This window comes from Haematobia irritans, chromosome 1 (assembly GCF_050003625.1).
Source record: "Haematobia irritans isolate KBUSLIRL chromosome 1, ASM5000362v1, whole genome shotgun sequence".
NCBI classification, from domain to species: domain Eukaryota; kingdom Metazoa; phylum Arthropoda; class Insecta; order Diptera; family Muscidae; genus Haematobia; species Haematobia irritans.
This window is the reverse complement of record NC_134397.1, coordinates 24,862,722-24,885,633: the sequence shown is the minus strand read 5'-3', so window position 1 is coordinate 24,885,633 and position 22,912 is coordinate 24,862,722. Positions and strand designations below refer to the sequence as shown.

Here is a 22,912-nt window from a genome sequence, read left to right as displayed (position 1 = left end):
TCTGTAGAAAATTTAACCAAAATTTTATTTCGGTTGAAAATTTTGTCAACATTTTATTTCTATAGAAAATTTTGTCAAAATATTATTTCTATAGAATATTTTGTCAAAATTTTATTTACATAGAAAATTTTGTCAAAATTTTTTTCTAGAGAAAATGTTGGTAAAACTTTGCCTTTAGAGAAAATGTTGATTAAATTTGAATTCTTTAGAAATGTTGACATTATTTTAGTTCTTTAGAAGATTTTGTTGAAGATTTACTTCTATAGAACATTTTGATAAAATTTTATTTCTACAGACAATTTTCGCAAAATTTTATTTCTACAGACAATTTTCGCAAAATTTTATTTCTATAGAAAATTTTGTCTATAGTAAATTTTAACAAAATATTATTGATATACAAAATTTGGTAATTTTTTTTTTATTTCCATCGAAAATTTTTTCAAAATTTTATTTCCATAGAAAAATTTCTCAAATTTTTATTGCTACGGAAAATGTTCTCAAAATTTTATTTCTATAGAATATTTTATCAAAATTTTATTTCTATAGAATTTTCGCAAAATTTTATTTCTATAGAAAATTTTGTCTATAGCCATTTTTAACAAAATATTATTGATATACCAAATTTGGTATTTTTTTTTATTTCTATCGAAAATTTTGTCAAAATTTTATTTTTTTAGAAGTTCTTATTTTATAGAAAATTTTGTCAAAATTTTATTACTATAGAAAAATTTCTCAAATTTTTATTTCTACAGAAAAATGTTCTCTTATTTCTGTAGAATATTTTATCAAAATTTTATTTCTATAGAAAATGTGTCAAAATTTTATTTCTATAGAAAAAGTGTCAAAATTTTATTTCCATAGAAAATTTGTTAAAATTTTATTTCTGTAGAAAACTTAGCCAAAATTTATTTCTATAGAAAATTTTGATAAATTTTTATTTCTACAGACAATTTTCGAAAAATTTTAGTTTTATAGAAAGTTTTAGCAAAATTTGATTTAACTATAAATTGGAAAATTTCAATAAAATCCATTTTTTCAAAACCGTTTCATCATTAATTAAATTTTAAATCAAAAAATCTCAAATGGCACATAATAGCCGTTCCCCTTTTAACTCCCCCTATTTTTTCATCGGAAATATGAAAACAGAACAAATTATAAATTCAAATTGCATTACAATGCGGAATTGAATAACAATGCGGCAAATGACGACTGTGCCAAAAAGTGTATTACAAATTCCCATAAAATATTATTGAGGGATACGATATACTCCATTCCATATTTCCTTCAATACCAATTTCGCGCATCCGTTACACCTTCGATTCTGTGAACAAAACTGAAACGTATTCAAGTGGCAACAGGATTTTAATCATAAAGCACAGGGATAACGACAGACATCTCACTACAAAAACAAAAGGAATTCGTTTCAATGGTGTATACTGAAAACGAGAAGTGAGGGTGGCCCACCGTGTCTGTATGAGTTTTTAATTAATTGAATTAAAAAGTAATACGAAACAATAACACCAATAAAGTTATTACAATATCAAGAAGAAGGAAAAATGTTTGCAATTCAAATGTACAAAAAGTCAGAGTATTCATCGACGAAGGCTAAGGAAATGTCAGCAAGGCCAGAAGGACAAAACATTGTATTTTAATTGAGCCATAAAATATTTAAAGCCAAACCAATTTGAAAGAGGAAAAAACACACAAAACTAAGTGTTTGGGATGAATTTTCTACTTGTTCTTGGAAGAAAAAAAAATTGTCAAAGTAATGAAATGTTTTCCCCCTCCAATGACAATTTGTCACAACCAATATCCCCACTAGGAAGGTTGTTAGTCTAGATTGTTTTATGACATTTACTCTAAGTGGATAATCAAATTATTTACTTAAATGTTCAAATTTTTGAAAAGATCTAGGGACTTAAGAAAATACCAATTGCCACCTGAATAATAAAAAAGAAAGCAAAGAAGGGAATGGGAAAGGAACAGATGTTTCATTTAACTTAACATTCATGTCCATCTTTTGTAAAGCAAAAAAACAAAAATATATAAAAAATGTATTTTCAGATTTGATAACAACAAGTTTGGTAAAACTTTGATAAAATTTCTATAGAAAATTTTGTCAACATTTTATTTCTATAGAACATTTTGTCAAAATTTTCTTCCTATAGATTTTTTTTTAAATTTTATTCCTGTAGAAATTTTTCTAAATTTTTTTCTCAATTTCTATAAAAAATTTGGTAAAATTTTATTTCCATAGAAAATTTTGTCAAAACTTAATTTCTATAGAAAATTTTATTTCTATAGGAAATTTTGTCTAAAATTTATTTCTATAGAAAATTTTATTTCTATCGATAATTGTATTTCTATAGAAACATTTGTCAAGATTTCATTTCTTTAGAAAATTTTGTCAGAAGTGTATTTCCATAGAAGATTTTGTCAAAATTTTATTTCTATAGAAAATTCTCAACATTTTATTTCTATAAAAAATTTTATTTCTATAGAAAATTTTCTCAAAATTTTATTTCTATAAAAAATTTTGCCAACATTTTATTTCTCTAGGAAATTTTGTCAAAATTTTATTTCTATAGAATATTTTATCAAAATTTTATTTTTATAAAGAATTGTTTCAAATTTTAATTTGTATAGAAAATTTTCTCAAATTTTAATTCTTATAGAAAATTTTCTCAAAATGTTTTTTCTATAACAAAAAATTTCAAAATTTTATTTCTATAGAAAATTTTGTCAAAATTTTATTTCTATAGAAAATTTTGTCAAAATTTTAATTCTGTAAAAATTTTTGTCAAAATTTTATTTCTATAGAAAATTTTCTCAAAATTTTATTTTTATAGAAAATTTTGCTGAAATTATATTTCTATGGAATGTTTTCTCAATTTTTTTCTATGGATAATTTTATGATTTTATTTCTATAGAAAACTTTCTCAAATTTTAATTTCTATAGAAATTTTTCTCAAAATTATATTTCTATAGAAAATTTTGCGAAAGTTATACGAAAAGATGATGTACAGTGGTGATGTAAAAATGGTTAAATTTGGGAAGAATAATTCTCGTATTTAAATTTTATAAAGAATTAGCATAAAAGACCCAAATGAAATCATCTCACCCGGTCAGATCTCGCTAAAGATCTCGATATTCTATAGAAAGTTTTGCCAACATTTTATTTCTGTAGGAAATTTTGTCAAAATTTCATTTCTATAGAATATTTTATCAAAATTTTATTTCTATAGAAAATTTTACTAAAATTATATTTCTATGGAATGTTTTCTCAATTTTTTTCTATGGATAATTTTATGATTTTATTTCTATAGAAAACTTTCTCAAATTTTAATTTCTATAGAAATTTTTCTCAAAATTATATTTCTATAGAAAAAGTTGCGAAAGTTATACGAAAAGATGATGAACAGTGGTGGCGTAAAAATGGTTAAATTTGGGAAGAATAATTTTCGTATGTAAATTTTATTAAGAATTAGCATAAAAGACCCAAATTAAATCATCTCACCCGGTCAGATCTCGCTAAAGACTATGGAAATGTGTAGTGGCCAACACTGAATCATATGAATAGTCAGGCTTGCGAATGGGTATCTGGCATTTTCTATTCAGTAACTTAATAATATCAATTCCCTTAATTTTCCTGTCCAATAAGCTCCAATAAATATTATAGTAATATCTAGTTTAAATGATTTGGATATTAGACCAGCCTGCATTGAAATCAGGCTAAAATAAAAAAATGAGTTTCTATGGAAAGTATGCTCAATTTTTTTTTCAAAATTTTATTTCTATAAAAAATTTTGACAAGATTTTATATTTGTAAACAATTTTGTCAAGATTTTATTTCTATGAAAAGTTTTCTCAAGGTTTTACTTCCATGGAAATTTTTCTCAAAATTTTATTTCTGTTCAACATTCTCTGAATATTTTATTGATATAGAAAATTTTGCCAAAATTTTATTTCTATAGAAAATTTTGCCAAAATTTTATTTATGTAGGAAAAATTGTGAAAATTTTATTTCTATAGAATATTTTGTCAAAATTTTATTTCCATATAAAATTTCTAGAAGATTTTACTTCTTTAGAAATTTTTCTCAAAAGTTTATTTCTATAGAAAATTTTGTCAAAATTTTATTTCTATAGAAACTTTTTTCAATAATTTATTCCTGTAGAAAATTTTGTCAAAAATTTATTTCCATAGAAAATTCTGTCAAAATTTTAATTCTATAGAAAATTTTGTCAAAATTTTATTTCTATAGAAAATTTTGTCAAAATTTTATTTCTATAGAAAATTTTGTCAAAATTTTATTTCTATAGAAAATTTTGTCAAAATTTTATTTCTATAGAAAATTCTGTATAAATTTAATTGCTATAGAAAATTTTCTCAAACGTTTATTTCTATAGAAAATTTTGTCAATATTTTATTTCTATAGAAAATTTTGTCAAAATTTTATATCTATAGAAAATTTTTGGCAAAATTGTATTTCTATAGAAAATTTTGTCAAAATTTTATTTTTATAGAAAATTTTGTCAAAATTTTATTTCTATAGAAAATTTTGGGAAAATTTTATTTCTATGGAAAATGTTGTCAAAATTTTATTTTTATAGAAAATTTTGTCAAAATTTTATTTCTATAGAAAATTTTGTCCAAAATTTTATTTCTAAAGAAAATTTTGTCAAAATTATATTTCTATAAAAAATTTTGCCAAACTTTTATTTCTATAGAACATTTTGTCAACATTTTATTTCTATATAAACTTTTGTCAAAATTTTATTTCTATAGAAAATTTTGTCAAAATTTTATTTCTATAGAAAATTTTGTAAAAATTTTATTTCCATATAAAATTTCTAGAAGATTTTAGAACATTTTCTCAAAAGTTTATTTCTATAGAAAATTTTGTCACAATTTTATTTCTATAGAAAATTTTGTCAAAATTTTATTTCTATAGAAAATTTTGTCAAAATTTTATTTCTATTGAAAATTTTGTCAAAATTTTATTTCTATAGAAAATTTTGTCAATATTTTATTTCTATAGAAAATTTTGCCAAATTTTTATTTCTATAGAAAATTTTGTCAAAATTTTATTTCTATAGAAAATTTTGTCCAAAATTTTATTTCTATAGAAAATTTTGTCAAAATTATATTTCTATAGAAAATTTTGTCAACATTTTAGTCCTATAGAAAATTTTGTCAAAATTTTATTTCTGTGGAAAATTTTGTCAAAATTTTATTTCTATAGAAAATTTTGTCCAAAATTTTATTTCTATAGAAAATTTTGTCAAAATTATATTTGTATAAAAAATTTTTCCAAATTTTACTTCTATCGAAAATATTGTCAAAATTTTATTTCTATAGAAAATGTTGTCAAAAGTTTATTTCTATAGAAAATTCTGTCAAAATTTTATTTTTACAGAAAATTTTGTCAAAATTTTATTTCTGTAGAAATTTTGTCAAAAGTTTATTTCTATAAAAAATTTTGTCAAAATTTTATTTCTATAGAAAATTCTGTCAAAATTTTATTTCTATAGAAAATTTTGTCAAAATGGTATTTCTATAGAAGATTTTGTCAAAATTTTATTTCTATAGAAAATTTTGTCAAAATTTTATTTCTATAGAAAATTTTGTCAAAATTTTATTTCTATGGAAAATTTTGTCAAAATTTTATTTCTATGGAAAATTTTGTCAACATTTTATTTCTATAGAAAATTTTGTCAAAATTTTATTTCTGTATGCGCTTTAATTAAAGGCTAAATCTCGTCTAGTTTCCTCGATCCCCTTTAAGTTAAATCTGGCACTTCATTAAAAGAAAAATAAAACTGTTTTGGTCCACATAGAAAACGAAGTAAAAATGTTTAACTTAATTACAGAAATGTAATCTCTCATCATTCCAATGCCAAAGAATTTAATTTCATTTTAACTCCCACAACATTAGCCCACTTTGCAAAGCTCAGCCAAAAAAAAAAAGGGACATTCGAAATATTTTGCTTTCCTCCTATCAGTGTTTTGCAATCTAGAGATTTGTTGTGTTCTTTTGTTTTTCTCTATTTCTCGGAGGAGTTTTCACATCAACATTTCTGAAATCAACTCAAGCCAAAAACACAAAAATTCCAAAGTTTATTATGTGCAAAATTTTTCTCTGTACTTAGTTTTTGGTATTCTCTGGTATGAATGTTTTAGATATGTGATGTTTCGTTTTGTTGTCATTGTTGGTGAATGCTTTTGCTGGTAATGGTTTACTGGGTTAGCTCACTCAAGGACCCAGCATGATTTTGCACTTTCACATATTGGTCATTAAAAGTCCATGTGGTATACGGTGGGTGGGTGGTTGTGCTTCATTCTAAACTCGGAATTAGCAATCCAAGAAACTCCTTAACAACAACAACAACAACAAACAATAAAATTTCATTTCAATTTTACTTTTCATCCCATTTAACATTTCATTTGTGGTTTCCTGTAAATTTTTTTAGACTTAGTTTTTGGGTTTTATTCATGTCGGCATTCCTGGACTTTTAGGTTTTATAATGTTCGTTTTTTGTTTGTGAAATTTTAATGTTTACGAGAAAAGTTAGTGAAATTAGGGTAAATACCTGAATAGACCTACTGCTGCGGGTAGAAATATCACAAACAAATATTTATCAATGGATAAATTTAAAATTTTTAAGAAAACATGTTTTTTTTTATGAAATTAATTTTTCATAGAATACAGAATTGCGTAATAATTGAAATATAAATTTTCTTTTCAAAATATAAAATTTTCAATGAAATACGAATTTTAGCAATAGTTTTTTTTTATGATGGTGATTTTTCAAAGAAGTTTTTTAAGAAAAAAAAACTTAAAAAATTAAATAAATAAATTAATAAAATAAATAAATTAAAAAAAAAACTATTTTCAATAAATTATGAATTTTATAAAAAACGATTTTTATAGAACAAAAAAATTGTGTATAATTTTTTTTTTTTTAGAAAAATTTATTATTTTAATGAACGAATAGAAGTATTTATTTTTTCTTTAGACAAATTAATTTCTCATCGAAAAACAAAAAATAATTCTATAAATAAATAGTTTGCTTTAAAGAAAAGTTAGTTTTTGTAAAAAAAATCTGTATAATTTCATAGAATAAATTTGTTAAAAAAATTAATTTATCATCGAAAAAGAAAAATTTCAAAGAAAAAAATGCATTTTAATAAAAATTAACTTTGTTGTAGAAACAGTCCATTTAGAATAGAAAAAAGCCTTTTTGGTTAAAGGACATTTTTAAATGCAAAAATATTTTGTTTTAGAATACTTGCTTTACAAGTCTCTTCTATTTAAATCAGCAATTTTATTAAACCCTTGTGCACTCCTTGGGTCAATTTGACCCAACGTTGAGTTTAAAACGTAATTTTTATTCCTTTAGTTATTGGATATTTTTTTGAAACTTTTATTCATCCATTACAGAGACGAAATGTATGTTTTTAGAAGATAATAAATAAAAAAAAAATAAAATATTCCCATAATCCACTATAATAATCCGCATGTGGAATGGGCACTTATCCAAGGAGTTCACAAGGGTTAAAATTCCCTATAAAAATCAGTTTTTTCTTCACATCATCTGCCCTCTAAGTAATATTTCATTCCATACATTGTTTTTACCTCCCTGCAAAAAGATATCCTACTTCTCCAATAAACCAAATCTTTTGCAGATTAACTTCCGGCACATTTGTCTTTGTCCTTGTCAATATTAAGGACATTTGAGATTTTTTTTTTCACAAAAAAGTAAAATCTTTTGTTTGAGAAATTTCGTAGAAATAAGGTTTGTTACCTTCACAATGCAAATGGTACAAAAAAAACTTACCGTCATGTATTCATCTAAACGATGTTTCCAATTGTCAGATTTATCGATGAGATTGTTCCATTGCTCGGAGAGTTTAGCAACTTCACGTCGAATGCTGCGTGTCAATTCACGGCTTTGTTCTTCGGCAGTTAAATAACGAGAATCCGAATCATGAGCTGCTGTAAAAAGACAGAAAGACAGAAAGTTTTGAATATAGTAGAGGGAAACACAAAAAAACAAATGGAAATTCAACAGAGAAATAGATACAAATGGTTACAAATGACTATGGTAATATTTTGGGAGATAAAAAGGAATACGAGACACTGGGGTTTGCAGATGCTTTTCGAAAACTAAAAATTAAAGCATATTTTTAGGATTTTACGAATTGAAATTTTTTATTGTTTTGTTTTTTATACCCTTCACCACTACTGTGTATAGTGGTGCATATGTATGTAACGCCAAGAAGGAAAAGTCTGAGACCCATCGTTTAGTATACCGATCGTCTTAGAATTAAATTCTGAGTCGATTTAGCGATGTCCGTCCGTCTGTCTGTCTGTCTGTCCGTCTGTCTGTTGATGTATTTTTGTGTGCAAAGTACAGCTCGCAGTTTTAGTTCGATTGTCCTAAAATTTGGTATAGGGTCCTGCTTCGGCTCAAAGACGATCCCTATTGATTTTGGGAAAATCGGTTCAGATTTAGATATAGCTGCCATATATATTTTTCACCGATGTGGTCATAATTGGCGTGTATATCAACCGATCTTCCTCAAATTCCGTACATCCGAATATTTTATAAGTCTTGAAAAACTTGCAAACTATCAGCCAAATCGGTTCAGATTTAGATATAGCCCCCATATATAGCTTTCGCCCGATTTACACCATTTGCCCACAGAGGCCAATTTTTTGCTCCGATTTAGTTGAAATTTTGCACAGGGAGTAGAATTAGCATTGTAGCTATGCGTGTCAAATTTGGTTGAAATCGGTTCAGATTTATATATAGCTCCCATATATAGCTATCGCCCGATTTACACTCATATGACCACAGAGGCCAACTTTTAACTCCGATTTAGTTGAAATTTTGCACAGGGAGTAGAATTAGCATTGTAGCTATGCGTGCCAAACTTGATTGATATCGGTTCAGATTTAGATTTAGCTCCCATATACATGTTTTTCTGATTTCGACCAACATTTTCCTTGTAAAATCGCCCCTGCTTAGTCGAAAAGTTGTAAAAATGACTCTAATTTTCCTAAACTTCTAATACATATATATCGAGCGATAAATCATAAATAAACTTTTGCGAAGTTTCCTTAAAATTGCTTCAGATTTAAATGTTTCCCATATTTTTTTACTAAGTCGGCATTAGCCGACTTAAATTTTGAGTCTATAGATTTTGTAGAAGTCTATCAAATTCTGTCCAGATGGCGTGATATTTAAATGTATGTATTTGGGACAAACCTTTATATATAGCCCCCCAACACATTTGACAGATGTGATATGGTATCGAAAATTTAGATCTACAAAGTGGTGCAGGGTATAATATAGTCGGCCCCGCCCGACTTTAGACTTTCCTTGCTTGTTTTTATTTACAGATTTATTATAGAAAATTATCCTAATTTTTTATTTCTATAGAAAATTTTCTGAAAATTTTATTTCTATAGAAATTTTTCTGAAAATTGTATTTCTATAGAAAATTTTGTCAAAATTGTATTTTTATAGATAATTTTGTCAAAATTTTATTTTTATAGAAAAATTTGTCAAAATTTTATTTCTATAGAAAATTTTCAGAAAATTTTATTTCTATAGAAAATTTTACTTCTATAGAAAATTTTTTGAAAATTTTATTTTTATAGAAATATTTCTGAAAATTTTATTTCTATAGAAAATTTTGTCAAAATTTTATTTTTATAGATAATTTTGTCAAAATTTTATTTTTATAGAAAATTTTGTCAAAATTTTATTTCTATAGAAAATTTTCTGAAATTGTTTTTCTATAGAAAAATTTCTGAAAATTTTATTTCTATAGAAAATCTGTTTCCCGTGGGGCTTATATAAATTTCATAATCTCATCCTGTTTTTCCGTACAATTTCAGTCAGAGAATTTTAGTTTTGTTTTCACTGTACTGTAAAAAAAGTCGGGCAAAGGGGAGATCCCCCTCCCCGACCAAACATCGAAAAATAAAGTAGCTGTTCACTGTCTAGACGCCCTATTCAAACTCACCTGCAAATTTCAAGCAAATCGAATAATTTGTTCCTATTTTCAAAAAATCGTGCAAGGGGGAGGCCCCCCTGCCCGTCTAAATATGAACACATGAGGTACCCCATATTAATTTCGTAATCTCACCGCACGTTCTCTGTAAATCTCAAGTAAATCGGAGAATTTAAGCTTATTCACTGTACTGTAAAAAAAGTCGGACAAAGGGGAGGTCTCCCTCCGCGACCAAATATCGAAAAATACAGTAGCGGACCTTTGTCAAGATGCCAACGCTAACTTTCTTTGAAAATTTCAAGCAAATCGGTCAACTTTGGTCCAATTTTCAAAAAGTCGAACAAAGGGGAGTTATCCTTCCGCGACCAAGTATAAAAAAATGAGGTACCCTATTTCCACCACATGAGCGCCCTCCTACAATCTCTGAAAGTGTCAAGTAAATACTTTTCGCCGTTTTTGAGCTTACCCGGAGCATACAAGATTTCCTGAAAATTTTATTTCTCCAGAAAATTTTCTGAAAACTTTATTTCTACAGAAAATTTTGTCAAAATATTATATCTACAGAACATTTTGTTAAAATTTTATTTCTATAGAAAATTTTGTCAAAATTTTATTTTTATAGAAAATTTTGTCAAAATTTTATTTCTAAAAAAAATTTTGTCAAAATTTTCATTCTTTTCGTAGAAAATTTTGTCAAAATTTTTTTCCTACAGAAAATTTTTGTAAAATTTTTTTCCAACAGAAAATTTTTGGAAAATTTTATTTCTATAGAAAATTTTGTCAAAATTATATTTCTACAGAAAATTTTGTTAAAATTTTATTTCTATAGAAAATTGTGTCAAAATTTTATTTTATTCAAAATGTTATTTCTATAAAAAATTATGTCACAATTTTATTTCTATAGAAAATTTTGTCAAAATTTTCTTTCTGTACTCGTAGAAAATTTTGTCGAAATTTTTTTTCTATAGAAAATTTTTGTAAAATTTTTTTACAACTGAAAATTTTTGGAAAATTTTATTTCTATAGAAAATTTTGTCAAAATTATATTTCTACAGAAAATTTTGTTCAAATTTTATTTCTATAAAAAATTTGTCAAAATTTTATTTTCATAGAAAATTTTATCAAAATTTTCTTTCTATACTCGTAGAAAATTTTGTCAAAATTTTTTTCCTACAGAAAATTTTTGGAGAATTTTATTTCTATAGAAAATTTTGTCAAAATTATATTTCTACAGAAAATTTTGTTAAAATTTTATTTCTATAGAAAATTTTGTCAAAATTTTATTTTTGTAGAAAATTTTGTCAAACTTTTATTTCTATAGAAAATTTTGTCAAAATGTTATTTCTATAGAAAATTTTGTTAAAATTTTATTTTAAATTTTTTTTTTTAATTTTATTTCTTTACAAAATTTTTGCAAAATCTCTTTTCTATAGCAAATTTTGTCAAAATTTAGTTTTATAGAAAATCTTTTTTCTAAATTTTATTTCTATAGTAAATTTTATGAAATTGTTTTACTCCAGCATATTAAGTTTTAAAATTTTCTAAATTCATAAAATGAAGCCTTAAAGTATGCTATATTTTTTTTAAAATTAATATTATTATGTTTCCATCTCATGAAACATTATCATTGTCACTGTTCACCGTATTCTTGTCATGTTGCTACAGTTTTGTTGTACTTTTGCTTGTGTGACATTTACATTTTAGACATGGCATATTCATTCAATGCCATAGGTTCTAGTAATAGCAGAAAAAAAGTGATAAATAATAAATTAAGGACGTGCTTCGACAGACTTTAAGGGCTTTTTTCGAATGACTGCTCTAAGCGCGTGAATTGTAAATGGTGAAGAGCCAAAATGTCTTCTCTAAGTATACGAACCATGAAAATGACTTTATTAAATTTTCACAAAGTCTACAAAATGAAACATGTTCCACTTGTATATAAATTGAAGTTAATTTTATTAATTGTTTTGTTTTTTTTTTTTTTTTTCTAAATGGAAATTAGAATTCAAAACCGGATGCAACTATGGGAATATTTTGGAAATTAAAAAAAAAAACATAGAATGATCTGGTATTAGATGCGTTTTTTATGATATAAAAAATTGGGCATACTTTCAGGCTGAAATAAAATCTAATTTCAATTTTTTGGTATTATTTTCAATAACAATTGAAGTTATGGGTTTAAATTGAAATATAATTTTTATACAATAAGAAGTAAAATCTGGATATTGATTAGCAATGCAATTAGATTTAATTGCAGTATATCATAGTTCAAATTAAAATCTACTCGCTTTAAGCTATGGCATATTATTGTTTGTCTTTGGCAATCCCAAAAGTATGCAATGATTTTTTTGTAATGTGAGAAATTCTTTATCCTTGTGAATCAGATTAATTCACTTCGATTTCATCGATATTTCTACTGTATTTTCTTCTTATTCTCGATATCTTCCCTCGCACTCTCAAATAACTCTTCTTACAAAAGAAACAGGGGACGAGCAGTGATAGTAAATCTTTCGCACTATTCTGGGATTGTTATAAAAAGTTCCCATTGAAGATTTAATAGATTTCAGTTTCTTGAAATCTCTGAACACACACTATCTTACTTTAGTTCTATTCTCTGTACTTATGCAAACTCAAATAATCAATTTTCACTGTGTTTGTGAGTTGGTAAAAAAGGAAACTTTCCATTTTCTCTCACAAACAAGTTTCCTCTGCACATTTGTCATCATATTGGAATGCAAGTAACTATGCCATACGATTTTATGGTAGCTACTATATACCCTAGTTTTCTTTCGTTTATATACTATCGCTGGAACTGTTGCTAGTTTTTCTTTTCCAAGGGTCTTTTTGTCTCCTTCCATTAAATCTGCATTAAACTAAAAGAAAATTGATTCCTTATAGATTTTTACTTTTTGTTTGACATTTTTTATTCTTTCAATGCTAAGAAGAGGACTAAAAAGAAAAGCTATGGGTATTGAATGTACTATTGCAGAAAAAGACGAATTAGAGCGTAAAACTTTTGAATAAGAACAACTTAATTTGTTACGGTAACTTTTTTGGAAGAATAAAAAAAAAAAACACATAATGCAACTATTAAATTGAAAATACGAGCAAATATAGCTTACTGATGGTATTGCAATGACATGAAATAAATTTTATAGAGTTAATGCTGTTTATGAAGTTTTATAAAGGTCTTCAAATATAGGGTTTATTTTGGAGCAATGCGGGAAACGATTTTTGTAGCAACCATAATGAAATGGGATATAAAAAAATTTCAATTTCATTTGTTACACATTTCATCAGGATGAGGTCAAACAAAAAAAAAAAAAAAAACAAATGAATGAATAAGGTCTGCCAATTATAAATAATTTTTAATTTTTTTGTAAATTTTTAAAACACAAAGGTGATAATTTTCTTGTGCTCAAAAAATGGTCTATTTGTCCTCAAAACATGGAAATAGGGCGCTTTGTCCTATAGAAAAATTTTCAACATTTTATTTCTATAGAAAATTTTGTCAAAATTTTATTTCTATAGAAAATTTTGTCAAAATTTTATTTCTATAGAAAATTTTCTTAAAATGTTATTTCTATATAAAAATTGTCTAAAAATGTTATATCTGTAAAAAAATTTCTGAAATTTTAATTCTGTAGAACATTTTATTTCTACAGAAAGTTTCGTCACAATTTTATTTCTATGGAAAATTTTGTTAAAATTTTATTTCTATAGAAAAGTTTGTCAGAATTTTATTCTAATAGAAACTTTTGTCAATATTTTATTTCTATAGAAAATTTTGTAAAAAGTTTATTTCTATAGAAAAGTTTGTCAACATTTTATTTCTAAAGAAAATGTTGTAAAAATTTTAGTGCGATAGAAAATTTTGTTAAAATTTAATTTCCAATTATATCAAAATTTTATTTGTAAAGAAAATTTTGTCAAAATTTTATTGGTATAGAAAATTTCGTCAAAATTTTATTTCTATAGAAATTTTTTCTCAGATTTTTTTTTCGACATTTTATTTGTATAGAAAAGTTTGTCAAAGTTTTATTTATTTTGTCAAAATTTTATTTGTATAGATTTTTTTCGATATTTTATTTCTATAGAAAATTATGTCAAAATTTTATTTCTATAGAACATTTTGTCAACAATTTTTTTTTAAAGAAAATTTTATTTCTACAGAAAATTTTGTCAAAATTTCATTTCTATAAAAAATTTTGTCAAAACTTTATTTCTATAGAAAATTTTGTCAAAATTTTATTTCTATAGATAATTTTGTCAAAATTTTATTTCTACAGAAAAATTTGTCACAATATTATTTCTATGGAAAATTTTGTCAAAATTTTATTTTTGTGGAAAATTTTGCTAAAATTTCATTTCTGAGAACATTTTGTCAAAATTTTACTTTTATGGAAAATTTTGCTAAAATTTAATTTTTATAGAAAATTATGTCAAAATTTTATTTCTATAGAAAACTTTGTCAAAATTTTATTTCTATAGGATTTTTTTTCAAAATTTAATTTCTATGGAAACCTTTGCCAAAATTTTATTTCTATAGGATTTTTTTTTTCAAAATTTAATTTCTATAGAAACCTTTGCCAAAATTTTATTTCTACAGGAATTTTTTTCAAAATTTAATTTCTATAGAAAATTTTGTCAAAATTTTATTTCTATAGAAAATTTTGTCAAAATTTTATTTCTATAGAAAATTCTGTTAACATTTTATTTCTATAGAAAATTTTGTCAAAATTTTATTTCTATAGAAAATTTTGCTAAAGTTTTATTTTTATAGAAAATTATGTCAAAATTTTATTTCTATAGACAATTTTGTCAAAATTTTATTTCTATAGAAAATTTTGCCAAAATTTTATTTCTATATTTTTTCTGTAGAAATAAAATTTTTACAAAATTTTCTATAGAAATAAAATTTTGACATAGGTCAAGGTTAGGTTAGGTTAGGTGGCAGCCCGATGTATCCGGCTCACTTTGACTATTCAGTCCATTGTGATACCACATTGGTGAACTTCTCTCTTATCACTGAGTGCTGCCCGATTCCATGTTAAGCTCAATGACAAGGGACCTCCTTTTTAATGCCGAGTCCGTACGGCGTTCCACATTGCAGTGAAACCACTTAGAGAAGCTTTGAAACCCTCAGAAATGTCACCAGCATTACTGAGGTGGGATAATCCACCGCTGAAAAACTTTTTTTTGGTGTTTGGTCGAAGCAGGAATCGAACCCACGACCTTGTGTATGCAAGGCGGGCATGCTAACCATTGCACCACGGTGGCTCCGGTGACATAATTTTCTATAAAAATAAAACTTTAGCAAAATTTTCTATAGAAATAAAATTTTTCAAAATTTTATTTTATAGAAAATTTTATTTCTACAGAAAATTTTGTCAAAATTTTATTTCTATAGAAAATTTTGTCAACATTTTATTTCTATAGAAAATTTTGTCAACATTTTATTTCTACAGAAAAATTTGTCACAATATTATTTCTATGGAAAATTTTGTCAAAATTTTATTTTTGTGGAAAATTTTGCTAAAATTTTATTTCTGAGAAAATTTTGTCAAAATTTTATTTTTATGGAAAATTTTGCTAAAATATAATTTTTATAGAAAATTATGTCAAAATTTTATTTCTATAGAAAACTTTGTCAAAATTTTATTTCTATAGGATTTTTTTTTCAAAATTTAATTTCTATAGGAATTTTTTTCAAAATTTAATTTCTATAGAAAATTTTGTCAAAATTTTATTTCTATAGAAAATTTTGTCAACATTTTATTTCTATAGAAAATCCTGTTAAAATTTTATTTCTATAGAAAATTTTGTGAACATTTTATTTCTATAGAAAATTTTTTCTTAAGTTTTATTTTTATAGAAAATTATGTCAAAATTTTATTTCTATAGACAATTTTATTTCTATAGACAATTTTGTCAAAATTTTATTTCTACAGAAAAATTTGTCACAATATTATTTCTAGTTTTGTGGAAAATTTTGCTAAAATTTTATTTCTAAGAAAATTTTGTCAAAATTTTTTTCAAATTTTTTGGTAGAACTCTACAACTGCCATTTTGTATCCTAATATTAATTTTATAGAATATTTCTATAACTTGTCTCTTTTTACCATGCCTTTGGTTCACAACTATTTCATCTAATCCTTTTTATACCCACCACCATAGAATGGTGACGGGGGCGGGTATAATAAGTTTGTCATTCCGTTTGTAACACATCGAAATATCGATTTCCGACTATATAAAGTATATATATTCTTGATCAGGGAGAAATTCTAAGACGATATAACGATGTCCGTCTGTCTGTCTGTTGCAATCACGCTACAGTCTTCAATAATGAAGCAATCGTGCTGAAATTTTGCACAAACTCGTCGTTTGTCTGCAGGCAGGTAAAGTTCGAAGATGGACTATATCGGTCCAGGTTTTGATATAGTCCCCATATAAACCGACCACCAGATTTTTTTGTTTTAATTTTACTTCCATAGAACATTTTGCCAATATTTTATTTCCATAGAAAATTTTATAAACATTTGATTTCTATAGAAAATTTTGTCAAAATTTTATTTTTATAGAAAATTTTATGAATTTTATTTTTATAGGAAATTCTGTAAAAATTTTATTTCTGGAGAAAATTTTGTCAAGATATTATTTTTATAGAGGATTTTGCCAAAATTTTATTTCTATCGGTAATTTTTTGAAAATTTTATTTCTATAGAAAATTTTCTGAAAATTTTATTTCTATAGAAAATTTTCTAAAAATTTTATTTCTATAGAAAAATTTTCTGAAAATTTTAATTCTATAGGAAAATTTTATGAAAATTTTATTTCTATAGAAAATTTTCTAAAAATTTTATTTCTATAGAAAATTTTCTGGAAATTTTAATTCTATAGAAAAATTTTCTGAAAATTTTATTTCTATAGGAAAATTTTCTGAAAATTTTATTTCTATAGAAAATTTTGTCAAAATTTTATTTCTATAGAAAATTTTGTTAAAATTTTATTGCTATAGAAAATTTTGTTGAAATTTTATTGCTTTAGAAATATTTGTTAAATTTTATTTCCATAGAAATTTTTATTTCTAAAGAAAATTTTGTGGAAATTTTATTTCCATAGAACATTTTGTCAATATTTTATTTCCATAGAAAATTTTATTTCTTTAAAAAATTTTGTTAATTCTTGAGAAAATTTTGTTAATTATTGAGACAGTTTTTTCAAGATATTATTTTTATAGAAGATTTTGCCAAAATTGTATTCCTATCGGCAATTTTCTGAAAATTTTATTTCTATAAAATATTTTGTCAAAATTGTATTTCCATAGAAAATATAGTAAAATTTCATTTATATAGAAAATTTTGTGAAAATTTTATTTCTATAGACAATTTTGTCACAATTTTATTTCTATAGAAATGTTTTTTATTTCTGTAGAATATTTTGTCAAAATTTTATTTCTATAGGAAATTTAGTCAAAATTTCATTACAATAGAATATTTTATCTAAATTTTATTTCTATAGAAAATTATGTTAAAATTCTATTTCTATAGAAAATGTTATGTCCATAGAAAATGTTATTTCCATGCCATGCCAACAAATAAAATCTATAATGACAAACGTATTATAACGTTTATCATTTAAATTCCAGCCATATAAAATAGGTATAATAAAAATATTTAAAAAACTCCCCAAAGAAAAATCAAAAATTACCCATATAAAGACTAAAACAAAAACCGAAGAATACCCATTAGCAAAAATTTGCGAACAAAAATATGTATTACAGAGAGATGAAAGAAAAAACAAATATTACAAAAAAATGGCTGTTACGATATTTATAAATGTTGTTACAATAAATCCCCAGATATTTAACGGGCATGTTGTCCTGCTAGCAGTTAGTACAGTAAGAGCCACAAAATAAACAGAGAATATACAAAAAAAAAATAAAATAAAATAAAAATGTGACGTGGGTAAGGAGGACAATTTGGCACACCATTTGTGTGAATAAAAAAAACTTACAAGATCCTGCAATTCAACAAACCGGCATATGAAAATCTATACCGAAGAACAGACTGCCGGACAGACTAGTGAAAGGACAAAGGAGCCACCCTCAGATACAGAAAAATGAATTTGCCAACATCGTTTTACCGCCAGTTGATAGCAATTTGGTAAACATTTGTATTGTAAAAGGAATATGGCAAATAATATAGAGGACCATAACCATGGACTATGGTCCAATGGTCGTTTGATTTGGGAATGCTGAGGATTCATGTACCGTGGGTGGTGATGATATTTTGCTCTTTAATGGATGATTTTTATTTTGGCCCCCCCAAACAAATATGAATACACTAAGGAAAATTAAATTAATAAATATTTTTAAAAAACCTAAAGGAATTATTCCTAAATGTGAACTAGGGATTGTAATAGAAAACAAAAACTCGCCTTTTCAAGCTTTCGATTTTATTCAAAATTTGGAAAGGTCAATTTTCCAGTATTAGATATTTTTAAAATCATGAAAATTGGTTCAAGACTTTGACCAAAAAGGTCTAAAGCATTAATTGCGTACAATTTTGTTAATTTTAAAATTTATTGATTCAAAAAATTTGATTTCCGACCATAATATCTCCATTTAAAAAAAATTCTCAAAGTGTCCATTTACATTGATTTTTAGACTCATGATCGTTCTATCCAATTTCCCTTGGCTTTCTTTCTAATAGTTTATTTTACTATCCATATTCCCTCCTAACCATTTATAAATTGTTTAGCGTTTTGGGTATTTCTCTTTGCCAAGTCAGGCACCAGGGCACCAAACTATTTGTGGACTATTGAAGGATAAATGGACTGCTATACAAGAGTTGTTGAAAAAATAAAAAAAAGAACGAAATATTGCTGTAAGGTTACCTTCGGTATCACTGGTGTCTGATACAGGTGGTTCACTGGCTATGTACTGACGGCCACTCAATAAAGTACTCTCCACAATTGGACGTTTATCCTCCAATTGACGGCGGAAGGCTTTGTGATCATCCTGCAATGACAAGAAAAAGAAGAAAACACAAACGAATATTAAATAAAATCGATTAAATGATAGTTGAGAAATTATGCTTTCAAGTAAAGGAAGTAAAACGAGAGAAGAAGAACGGAAGGAAAAATCTGGACACGATGGAGACGAACTAAAATTAATTTTTCGTTGAGGACAAGGTGTTAAAAACTTTATGTGAATAGTCTCTCTATACCAAATTTTTAAAGGAAACTGGAAATAAATTTTGTGATATACAATCTGGATATTGATATAAAAACTGGATATTACAAGCATTGTTTCTAAAATCTTGTCAAGATTTAATTTCTACAGAAAATTTTGTCAAAATTTTATTTGTTGTCAGCCTAAAACCATGCATTGACTAAACTACAAGTGTAGCTTAACCAACAGAGGAAAAGAATGTTTGTCAAATTTATTTGGTTAAGCTAGACTTGTAGTTTAGTCAATGCATGGTTTTAGGCTGAAATCAAAAACGACAACAATGATTAAAGAAAAAAAAAAAAACAACAATAACAAAACAAAATTTTATTTCTATAGAAACTTTCGTCAAAATTGTATTTGTATAGATTTTTTCGATGTTTTATTTCTATAGAAAATTATGTTAATATTTTGTTTCTGTATAAAATTTTGTCAAATTTTTATTTTTGTGAAAAATTTATTTCTACCAAAAATTTTTTTAATATGTTATTTCTATAGAAAATTTTTCTCAGAATTTTATTTCTATAGAATTTTTTCCATATTTTATCTCTATAGAAAACTATGTCAACATTTTATTTGTATAGAACATTTTTTCAAAATTTTATTTTGTATAGAAAATTTTGTCAAAATTAAATTTTGAGTCTATAGATTTTGTAAAAGTATATCAAATTCTGTCCAAATCGAGTGATATTTAAATGTATGTATTTGGGACAAACCTTTATATATAGCCCCCAACACATTTGACGGATGTGATATTGCATCGAAAATTTTGATCTACAAAGTGGTGCAGGGTATAATATAGTCGGCCCCGCCCGACTTTAGACTTTCCATACTTGTTATATAAAATTTTGTCAAATTTTTATTTCTATAGGAAATTTTTTGAAACTTTTATTTCTCTCATTCGTTTTGTTTTGTTATTGTTGGATTTTGATCTTTAATCATTGTTGTTTTTTTGATTTCAGCTTAAAACCATACATTTACTAAGTGTAGCTTAACCAACCAATGAAATTTTGAAAAAAATTTCTATAGGTATAGAAAATTTTCGCAAAATTTTATTACTCTAGAAAATTTTGTCAAATTTTTATTTCTATAGAAAATTTTCTTAAAAATTTATTTCTATAGAAAATTTTGTCAACATTTTATTTCTATAGAAAATTTTCTCAATAGTTTTTTTCTATAGAAAATGTCTTCAAAATTGTATTTCTATACAAAATGTTTGTCAAAATTTTATTTTTATATAAAATGTTCTCAAAAATTTTACTTCTATAGAAAAAAATTTTCAAAATTGTATTTCTATGGAAAATTTCTCAAAATTTTATTTCTATAGAAAATTTTGTCAAAATTTTATTTCTATAGAACATTTTGTCAAAATTTTATTTCTATAGAAAATTTTCTCAAAAGTTTATTTCTATAGAAAATGTTTTCACATTTTTTTTCTATACAAAATTTTTGTAGAAATTTTATTTTTATATAAAATGTTCTCACAAATTTTATTTCTATAGAAAAAAATTTTCAAAATTGTATTTCTATGGAAAATTTCTCAAAATTTTATTTCTATAGAAAATTTTGTCAAAATTTTATTTCTATAGAAAATTTTCTCAAAAGTTTATTTCTAGAGAAAATGTTGTCAAAATTTTATTTCTATAAAAATTTTTGTAAAAATTTTATTTTCATTTTTATTTCTATAGAAAATTTTTTTCAAGATTGTATTTCTATGGAAAATTTCTCAAAATCGTACTTTATGTAAAATTTCTCAAAATTTTATTTCTATAGAAAAATTTCTCAAAAGTTTATTTCTATAGAAAATGTTTTCAAAATTTTATTTCTATATAAAATTTTTGTCAAAATTTTATTTTTATATAAAATGTTCTCAAAAATTTTATTTCTATAGAAAAAATTTTTCAAAAATGTATTTCTAAGGAAAATTTCTCAAAATCGTATTTCTATGGAAAATTTCTCAAAATCTTATTTCTATAGAAAATTATGTCAAAATTTTATTTCTATAGGAAATTTTTTCAAAATTTTATTTCTATAGAAAATTTTGTTATTATGTTATTTCTATAGAAGGGAGTCACCGTGGTGCAATGGTTAGCATGTCCGCCTTGCACACATAAGGTCGTGGGTTCGATTGCTGCTTCGACCGAACACCAAAAAGTTTTTCAGCGGTAGATTATCCCACCTCAGTAATGCTGGTGACATTTCTGAGGGTTTCAAAGCTTCTCTAAGTGGTTTCACTGCAATGTGGAACGCCGTTCGGACTCGGCTATTAAAAGGAGGTTCCTTGTCATTGAGCTTAACATGGAATCGGGCAGCACTCAGTGATAAGAGAGAAGTTCTCCAATGTGGTATCACAATGGACTGAATAGTCTAAGTGACCTATTTCAATAGAAAATTGGTCTCAGAATTTTATTTCTATAAAAAATTTCGTCAAAATTGTATTTGTATAGATTTTTTTTGTTTTTCGATATTTTTATTTCTATAGAAATTATGTCAAAATTTTATTTCTATAGAAAATTTTCACAAAAGTTTATTTCTATAGAAATTGTTGTCAAAATTTTATTTCTATACAAAATTTTGTCAAAATTTTATTTCTATAGAAATTTTTGTCAAAATTTTATTTCTATAGAAATTATTGTCAAAGTTTTATTTCGGTAGAAAATTTTGTCAAAATTTTATTTCTATAGAAAATTTTGTCAAAGTTTTATTTCTATACAAAATTTTATTTCTACAGAAATTTTTGTCAAAATTTTATTTCTATAGAAATTATTGTCAAAATTTTATTTCGATAGAAAATTTTGTCAAAATTTTATTTCTATAGAAAATTTTGTCAAAATTTCATTTCTATAGAAAATTTTGTCAAAATTTCATTTCTATAGAAAATTTTGTCAAAATTTTATTTCTATAGAAAATTTCGTCAAAATTTTATTTCTATAGAAATTTTTGTCAAAATTTTATTTCTATACAAAATTTTGTCAAAATTTTCTTTCTATAGAAAATTTTATCAAAAGTTTATTTCTATAGAATTTTTTGTCAAAATTTTATTTCTATAGAAATTATTGTCAAAATTTTATATCTATAGATATAAAATTTTGACAATAATTTCAATAATTTCTATATATAGAAAATTTTGTCAAAATTTCATTTCTATAGAAAATTTTGTCAAAATTTCATTTCTATAGACAATTTTGTCAAAATTTCATTTCTATAGAAAATTTTGTCAAAATTTTATTTCTATAGAAAATTTCGTCAAAATTGTATTTGCATAGAAATTTTTTTGTTTTGTCGATATTTTGTTTCTATAGAAATTTTTCTCAAAAGTTTATTTCTATAGAAATTTTTGTCAAAATTTTATTTCTATAGAAATTATTGTCAAAATTTTATATCTATAGAAAATTTTGTCAAAATTTTATTTCTATAGAAAATTTTGTCAAAATTTTATTTCTATACAAAATTTTGTCAAAAATTTATTTCTATAGAAATTTTTGTCAAAATTTTATTTCTATAGAAATTATTGTCAAAATTTTATTTCGGTAGAAAATTTTGTCAAAATTTTATTTCTATAGAAAATTTTGTCAAAGTTTTATTTCTATACAAAATTTTATCTAAATTTTATTTCTACAGACATTTTTGTCAAAATTTTATTTCTATAGAAAT

At 24.2% G+C, this 22,912-nt stretch overlaps 1 protein-coding gene across 8 annotated transcripts in view; it reads right to left on the bottom strand.

Moving 5' to 3' along the window:
• Dys (Dystrophin) overlaps nt 1-22,912 on the bottom strand; it is a 913,182-nt gene that overhangs the window by 223,730 nt on the left and 666,540 nt on the right. For 7 of the 8 annotated variants that reach the window (XM_075289613.1, XM_075289607.1, XM_075289610.1 and 4 more), the window contains 2 exons: nt 18,925-19,048; nt 7,842-7,999 (listed from right to left, as the gene is read on the bottom strand). In XM_075289613.1, the coding sequence (XP_075145728.1) occupies nt 7,842-7,999; nt 18,925-19,048 (282 nt within the window). The remainder of the gene's footprint in view (nt 1-7,841; nt 8,000-18,924; nt 19,049-22,912) is intronic. The other variant, XM_075289609.1, reaches the window with a different exon arrangement.